Source organism: Schistocerca serialis, chromosome 1 (genome assembly GCF_023864345.2).
Source record: "Schistocerca serialis cubense isolate TAMUIC-IGC-003099 chromosome 1, iqSchSeri2.2, whole genome shotgun sequence".
Lineage (NCBI taxonomy): Eukaryota > Metazoa > Arthropoda > Insecta > Orthoptera > Acrididae > Schistocerca > Schistocerca serialis.
In genome coordinates this window covers 575,304,830-575,313,868 of record NC_064638.1, presented here as the reverse complement: position 1 = coordinate 575,313,868, position 9,039 = coordinate 575,304,830, and the positions used below count along the sequence as shown (strand labels likewise).

The following is a 9,039-nucleotide window of genomic DNA, read 5'->3' as shown; positions in this document are numbered from 1 at the left end:
AATACTGTAACTATGAACCAGACATGTAAAAGCTATATAATGTTATCTAGATTCAGTTGTATTCAGTTTCCAATTTGTGGCAAACTCCTCATCCTCGTTTGGTTCAATGTTACATATTTAAATACTGTGCAGAGTAACAGCTAATTCAATAAAAATTTATTCAATTATCAAAAATAATAGCAGTTATTTTCTGCTCTTACATCCACTGTGTATCAATTAAAGAATGAATGTAAGGTTCTTTCAGTTTATTCACAGTACAATATACATGGTAAAAAAATACCAGAAAGCATCACTATGTGTTGCTAGCACTAGACACATGTGTTACACAAAATCTTTTTCAAAACTGTATGCTTCACCTTGGCTAATGCTAATACCTTCGAGATCTCCAGCCAGCCCAGTTGCCTTACGCTCTGTGAACAGAAACAAGCACAATGTATTTCAAATTAAAGCAAAAGGTACGTAGATCAACAAGTTTATTATTACTACACATCATGAGAAAGTGAAACTGAACAGTGGTCACTAGATTTACATGTGTGACAAGACTGCCTCACGAACATCGCTGTTCCTTTACACTCCAATTCGAATGAATAAAAATGAGCCCCCTGATCAAATTAAGCATATCAAAGTTATAATGATTAACCGCACACACTGTGATTGTGGGCATGAAAAACGTACAAAACACTGAACGTTTAGCACACTTTTAAGGAGGAAAGGAGAAGATATAGAATTATAGCAGACATTGTAAAGAACAGGATGCCTTTATAAGATCCCATATCAAAACAGGTACACAGATACAAAGATGGATGGATGGCATTAAAGGAACCAAACTATGAGGACATCGGTCCCTTAATCCTTTGTGTGTCAAGCCGGGAATACAACCCAGAGAGGAAGTACATGAAAGACAGATTCCAATGGACTCTATTCTACGTGAGAATCAAGAAAGCCAAGAGACAGAAGCAACTAGAAGTGAGAGAGGAGCAAAAGGGTGAAGGTAAGGTGCAAGAGTTCTCCACCCACAAAGCAATATGAGACTGGGGAAACACACTCAGTATCTGAGAAGGAGACTAGCTACATGGACAACATAAAATCTGAGGAAGGAGAACAATGATGAAAAATCTGTTGACCAATGACAGATGTAAAAGAATAACAAGAATTAAAATGGCAGGAGGTAGGCCAGACCACCAAACAAGGGCAGCCATGGGCTCCTCCGGTCAGAGCAGGCAATGGGGCACCCCACCAATCCCTCAATTGGCCAATGAGGCTAACACGCCCTATGTCACAGGGAAGAGTAAAAACCATTTTTACGGGTAAAATATAAAACCCAATCTGCCATTTAGGCATCATCCACTAGCACCAGAGGTAATGTGTCAGCAAGTTTAAGATTTCGCCATAAGGAGGCCACATTAGGGCAGTCCTGTAGGATGTGGACCACACTAACAGTGTGTTGGATACTCACAAGTGTGGCCAGAAGCCAACACAGGACAATAAATTCCCTGCAAGAAGCAAAGAGGAAAGACTGTCTCAAGGTCATGGTCTCTTTTACAGTTCGCAGTTTATTCAGAGAAACCAGGGCAAACTAATATGCTTTCCAAGCCTCGAATAATTGTCAGCACAGAATCAACCGAAGGTTCAGTTCTGCTAGCTCAACTTCCAAAGTCAGCATCCTGGTTGCAAACTAGGCCAACCGGTCAGCATGCTCATTTCCTGGGATTCCAACATAACAGGGGTCCATATTAAGGAAACTGACAGTCCAGCATGATGGAGATCACACAAGAGGTCCTGTTTAGTCGCAACCAACAGGCGTCGAGGGTCGCACAGATCTACAGCCTGAAGACTACTCAAGGAGTCACTGTCAATTAAGAATGACTTGGCAGTGCAAGAACGAAGGTGTACGAGAGCTTGACCAATAGTCACAATTCTGCAGTGTATATACACTGCATCTGTTTGGCAGGGAGCTTAGTTGACTGTCTCTTGCATGTGTGTAGGCAAAACTGGTTTGTCCGTCGACAATAGAGCCATCAGTGTATACTACAACTGAGCCTGGAAATATGTCAACAATATCCAGGAACAGGCAGCAAAAAATCAGTGTCTCTCGAGTCTTCATGGTGAGATTCAGGCAGATCCAAGCATGGGGTACACACAATGGGAGCACACTCGATTTCTTCCTGACAAGAGGCAACAATGGGGAAGGATGGAGTTCACAGCTGATACTCTGAAAATCAAGTGTGAACAAGACTCCAGACCTTGACCTCTGTTGTGTGGGGTAGATCTTCCTACCAGAAAAAAGGACACGCTAGTTTGGATGCTCAGTGGTGCAATAAACTTGTATTGCTTGGTTGAGCAGCAGTTGTTGACACCTGATCTGTATGGGAGGAACACCAGTCCCTGCGAGAAGGTTGTTCAAAGGGCTGGTCAGAAAGGCATCTGATGCAAGTTGGAGCCCACAGTGGTATATCGGGTCCAGCATCCACAATGCTGAAGCCGATGCTGAGTTATATGCCCGGCTCCTATTATCAACATGTGACAGGATGAGAGCTTTGTAGAGCTGCAAAAGTTTAGTGTGGTCTGCACCCCAGCTGGTATACTGAGACCACAAAGAGCATTAAGATGCGATCAGCATGGTTCCTTAAGTTGGCAAAGATGGGGAAACCATCAGGCACTGAAGACAAATCCCAAAAAGTTATGACTCTCCCACATCGAGTATTTGGTCCTCGAGGTAGAGTTCTGATTTGGGACAGAACATTATGACAGTGACAGAAGTGCACAACATGTCTTGGCAGCAGAAAATTGGTTCTGTGTGTGTGTGTGTGTGTGTGTGTGTGTGTGTGTGTGTGCACGCGCGCTTGGATCTGATGGGCACCCAACGGCGACGTCATCAGTGCCCTTACACTTATATAAAGAAACGAATGTGGAGATGAACTAAAAGTGTTGTACATGCATGCACTCGAAATGACCAGTCAGTCAGTCTGTATCACATGCAATCTCACATGTACTAAAAACAATTAGCAAGGAAGAGAGCTAATCAAGAAATTAAAAACACAGATGAACTAAAAGAAAAGCACAGGGAAATGTGACTGGCTGACCACTTACAAAAATCTAGGGTGGTGAGCGACCCTTTGACACATTAAGAACGTCTCCCTAAAATCTTGTTAAAAATGTAATTCACAAAACTTTAAAAAACCTAACCACATCTGTTTGATCATTACATAAAAAAAGACAGCAGATCCACCGCAGCCCACTGGTCAGCAAATAAAATGTGGCGTACTGTGATCTGCACACCACAAGCACAACACACTTGGGGGTCCTCTCACCAGAGTAAGAATCCATGTGTCATATGGTTGTGACCTATGTGAAGACAAGTAAGAAGGACCATGTCCCACTGACGTGGTTGGAAGGACGTACTCCAAGGCTCTGTTGTGGGCTTGATGACACGGAGGTTGTTATCGGTCACCTGCCAGCCACTTGTCTTCCCATCAACACATAACTTTGTACCTCAACAGCGAGGTGATAGCAGGCAGGGGGATAGCACACTGAAATACCAGAGGATCACGACATGCCTCCTTGGCTGCTCGATCCGCCCTTTCACATCTCCTTCCCCAGTCATTGTAGTGGAGGGGGGCATCCTGGATATTCTGAGTTTCCGTATCTGCTGGGTACAAGTGTTGAAGACAGTAAAGGACACTCAGAGAATCTGAGCAGAAGAGAAATCTAACACTGGGAGAATGTCTCATTTGCTCCAATGCTAGCAAGATCGCTTATAATTCTGTGTCTAAGATGGTAAATTCTGAAGGCAGTCTGACCTTGAAGACACGATCCGGGAAAACAACAGGGCAACCAACAGAGTCCCCCTGCTTAGACCCATCTGTAAAAACAGCTACAGGGTTGTGGTACTCACGATAAAATATCAGAGAATATCGCATTAAAAATGAAAGCAGAGGCACTAGGTGTCCTGTACAGCACCAAATCTAAAATTACTCTGGGCCTCTCCAGTAAACAGGCAAACCCTGGACTTGGGGTTGTACTGGCTCCCTACTGAGTGACTCCAGCACACACTGCACATGGATTCCAGATGGCATCGTGGCTCGTGGACGGTTGGAAGAAAGGCATTCCAGAGGTGGATGAGCAACAGTATGGTGTGCGGGTGAACTTGGAGTTGCAAGGAACTGACACACCTGAAGAGCTGGCGCCAGATGGTAAATGGTGGTTCCCCTGCATCAGCACAGATGTTAGGTATGGGACTGGTCCGATAAGTGCCTGTGGCCAGCCGAATCCCCTCATGATGGACAGCGTCAATGGCACGCAAGTAAGAGGGCCTTGCTGACCCATACAGCATGCAACCATGGTCCAGCCGTGAACGCACAAAAGCCCAATAAAACTGAAGGAGATACACCCTGTCCACTCACCAAGACCTGTGGCTAACGCACTTGATGATGATGATCAGTGCCTTTTGGGTTCTGGCTTTTGGGTCTCGCAGGTATGGTAACCACAACAATCAGGAATCAAAAATGAGGCCCAGAAACCACAGTGTCTCTAAAATGTAGGATTGTGTCCCCCATATTAAAGGCAGGAAAATTAAAAACACGATGGGAATGATTAAAATGAAAACACACACTTATCTGCAGAAAACTGAAAAACCATCTTTGCAGCCCACTCCTCTAACTGCTGCACTGTAAACTGCAACTGACTGCTCGCCATTGCAACACGGGAGGAGGAACAGAAAACAGCAAAATCATCTACAAATAAGGAGCACTGTACAGGACTCCTTACTGTAAATGTGATATTGTTGATGGCTATGGCAAAGAGGGTAACACTTGAAACACTCCCCTGTTGGACACCATTCTCCTGCTCAAATCGATCAGACAGCGTGTCACCAACTCGGGTCCTAAAAAACCGCTGAGGCAGGAAGGACCATATGAAGATGGGGAGGCCACGAGAGCCCCGTTGATGCAATTGTGCGAGAATACAGTGTCTCTAAGTAGTATCGATGCCTTACTTACATCGAAGAATTTGCCGACACAGAGATGCTTACAGAGGAAAGCCTGCTGAACAGCCATCTCTAGGAGGGTCAGATTGTAAATAGTGGACAGAAATTTCAGAATCCACACTTACAGCGGCTAAGGAGTTGCCTGGCCTCTAACAAACAGACAAGATGACGGTTAACCATTTGCTCCAGGGGCTTTCCTGCACAGTTCGTTAAGGCCATACTCCGATAACTACTGGGACACGTGCAGTTCTTTCTTGGTTTGTGAAGAGGGATCAGAATTGCCTCCCTCCAGGAGTTGGGAAAGTTGCCTGTCTGCCATATTAGATTAAAAGATTCAAACAGGATTCCCTTTGATGCCGCTGGCAAATGTCGAAGCATGCAGTACCAGAATTGGTCATGACTGAGTGCAGTGTCATGAATCTCAGTCAGTGGAGAGTTTGTAGACCTCAGAAATGTTGGACCTGAAGTCCTACTTTTCCCTCTCTACAGTCGCACGAGAGCGACAAAATGCTGGATCGTGGCTTGCATTGGTAGTTGTTTGTGCAAAATGTTCAGCCAGTGTCCGAGCAATGTCTCTGGGTGGTGTTTGGAGGCACCTTTGTTTCAGCACTGCTGCTATCGGTAAATGGTTGCATTTACCGGAATTCCTCCGGATGGCTTCCCATACTTTTATAGATGAAGTGGAATGATTGATGGAGTCCAGGAACACTTGCCATGACCTTTCCCTACTCTCCCTAATGATGCACTGAGCCCTGGTCTTCGCGATTCTAAAGGCTCTAAGATTGTCTGCTGCTGGTCAGTATTTAAAATGTCAAAGAGCTGCACACCTTTTCCAGATTGTGGAACGGCACTTATCTGTCCATCGAGGTACTGGTCGCCACCTAAAGACGACCTGAGGACTGTGGGACGGAGAAGTCAGTGGCACGACGGATCACTCGTATGATATGGTCCACCCACCCTTGGACGCTGTCACAGTGTTCAAACATAGCCAGTTGGCTGAAACGCGTCCAGTTAGCACTGCTCACCATCCATTTTGGGGGGGCTTAACTTCAGGTGTTGAGCCATGGATTGAGAAGTGGTCACTGGAATGAAGGTTGTCAATGGCTTCACACTGAACAGAGTCAGTGAGGGTGGGAGAACAGAAAGAGAGGTCCATGGCTGAGAATGATCCAGAGAAATGTGAGTGAGTATCTGTGTTGGGGATGCACAGCTCATGAGATGTCATGAGGCCCTTCAAAACCCGACCCCAAGGGCATTTTCTGAGCATTGCTGGTGAATTAAATAAAAATTTAGTTTCTACAGGGAATCATATAACTCTGTTGGAAAATGCCCTTCCGAGACTGATGTCTGAAATATTCCTTTGTGATACTGACAAGGGGGAAATTGAGTCATTAATTAAATCACTGAAGATTAAGGACTCTCATGGATATGATGGAATGCCAACCAGAATATTAAAGTACTGTGTTACACATGTTAGCCTGTATTTAGCCATATTTGTAATTTTTGCTTTAGGAATGGTCAGCTTCCTGAATGATTACTCAGTTGTAAAGCTGCTTCATAAAAAGAGAGACAGGGAAACTACAGACAATTTTAGACCTATTTCTATGCCATAATTGTTTGCTACAGTTATTGAAAAGGCTGTCTATGTAGGGATAATTGATCATTTTGTACCACATAATTTGCTATCAAATGTACAGTTCAGCTTTAAAAGCAATTTAACAACTGAAAATGCTATATTCTCTTCTCTCTTTGAGGTACTGGATGGGTTAAACAAAAGTTTTTGAATGCTAGGCATATTTTTTGGTTTAACTAAGACATTTAATTGTGTTGATCACAAAATATTGATCTAGAAGTTGGACCATTGCGGAATACAGGGAGTAGCTCACAGTTGGTTCACCTCTTATTTTAAAAACAGGCAGCAAAAGGTCATTATACACAGAGTTGAGACTGGCTGTGATGTGGGGTATGAGTGGGGTATAGTCAAATTGGAGGGGGGGGAGGGGGGGGGGGGGGAGTGCCCCATTGATCCATTGATTAGTGTTGGGGCCACTCCTGTTCCTTATTTATATAAATGATATGCCCTATAGTATTATGGGTAACTATAAAATATTTCTGTTTGCTTATGACACTAGCTTAGTAGTAAAAGATATTGTGTGCAACATTGGCTCAGTTTCAAACAGTGCAGTTCATGATGACATAATTTCACAGCTTGTAGAAAATAACCTAACATTAAATCACAGTAAGACTCAGTTTTTACAGTTTACAACACATAATTCAACAAAACCCGATGTTTTAATTTCACAGAATGGGCATATGATTAGCGAAATTTAACAGTTCAAATTTCTAGGTGTTCAGGTAGATAGTACACTGTCGTGGAAAGCCCACTTTAAGGATCTTGTTCAAAGACTTAATGCTGCCATTTTTACTATTCAAACGGTTTCTGAAGTAAGTGATCATTCGACACAAAAATTAGTCTACTTCGCATATTTTCATTCGCTTATGTCATATGGTATTATACAGGGTTATTACAAATGACTGAAGCGATTTCACAGCTCTACAATAACTTTATTATTTGAGATATTTTCACAATGCTTTGCACACACATACAAAAACTCAAAAGTTTTTTTAGGCATTCACAAATGTTCGATATGTGCCCCTTTAGTACTTCAGCAGACATCAAGCCGATAATCAAGTTCCTCCCACACTCGGCGCAGCATGTCCCCATCAATGAGTTCGAAAGCATCGTTGATGCGAGCTCGCAATTCTGGCACGTTTCTTGGTAGAGGAGGTTTAAACACTGAATCTTTCACATAACCCCACAGAAAGAAATCGCATGGGGTTAAGTCGGGAGAGTGTGGAGGCCATGACATGAATTACTGATCATGATCTCCACCACAACCTATCCATTGGTTTTCCAATCTCCTGTTTAAGAAATGCCGAACATCATGATGGAAGTGCGGTGGAGCACCATCCTGTTGAAACATGAAGTCGGCGCTGTCGGCCTCCAGTTGTGGCATGAGCCAATTTTCCAGCATGTCCAGATACACGTGTCCCGTAACGTTTTTTTCGCAGAAGAAAAAGGGGCCGTAAACTTTAAACCGTGAGATTGCACAAAACACGTTAACTTTTGGTGAATTACGAATTTGCTGCACGAATGCGTGAGGATTCTCTACCGCCCAGATTCGCACATTGTGTCTGTTCACTTTACCATTAAGAAAAAATGTTGCTTCATAACTGAAAACAAGTTTCGCACTGAGCGCATCCTCTTCCATGAGCTGTTGCAACCGCGCCGAAAATTCAAAGCGTTTGACTTTGTCATCGGGTGTCAGGGCTTGTAGCAATTGTAAACGGTAAGGCTTCTGCTTTAGCCTTTTCCGTAAGATTTTCCAAACTGTTGGCTGTGGTACGTTTAGCTCCCTGCTTGCTTTATTTGTCGACTTCCGCTGGCTACACGTGAAACTTGCCCGCACGCGTTCAACCGTTTCTTCGCTCACTGCAGGCTGACCCATTGATTTCCCCTTACAGAGGCATCCAGAAGCTTTAAACTGCGCATACCATCACCGAATGGAGTTAGCAGTTGGTGGATCTTTGTTTAACTTCGTCCTGAAGTGTCGTTGCACTGTTATGACTGACTGATGTGAGTGCATTTCAAGCACGACATACGCTTTCTCGGCTCCTTTCGCCATTTTGTCTCACTGCGCTCTCGAGCGCTCTGGCGGCAGAAACCTGAAGTGCGGCTTCAGCCGAACAAAACTTTATGAGTTTTTCTACGTATCTGTAGTGTGTCGTGACCATATGTCAATGAATGGAGCTACAGTGAATTTATGAAATCGCTTCAATAATTTGTAATAGCCCTGTATTTTGCGGTAACTCTCCCCATTCTAAAAGCATATTTTTGACCCAGAAACGGGCGGTTCGAGCAATAAGTGATGTACGTTCACGAACCTCTTGTCGACCCCTGTTCAATAGTCTGGGTATTTTGACATTGGTCTCTCAATATATATATTCTTTACTGACATTTCTTGTTAACAATTTCAGCTTATTCCCAAGAATTA

At 43.7% G+C, this 9,039-nt stretch overlaps 1 protein-coding gene across 1 annotated transcript in view; it reads right to left on the bottom strand.

The window, feature by feature from the left end:
* Window positions 1-230: 230 nt before the first annotated feature.
* LOC126476459 (guanine nucleotide-binding protein-like 3 homolog) overlaps window positions 231-9,039 on the bottom strand; it is a 92,937-nt gene continuing 84,128 nt past the window's right edge. The window contains exon 11 of the mRNA XM_050103543.1: window positions 231-410. Coding sequence (XP_049959500.1) covers window positions 322-410 — 89 coding nt within the window. The 3' untranslated portion in view covers window positions 231-321. The remainder of the gene's footprint in view (window positions 411-9,039) is intronic.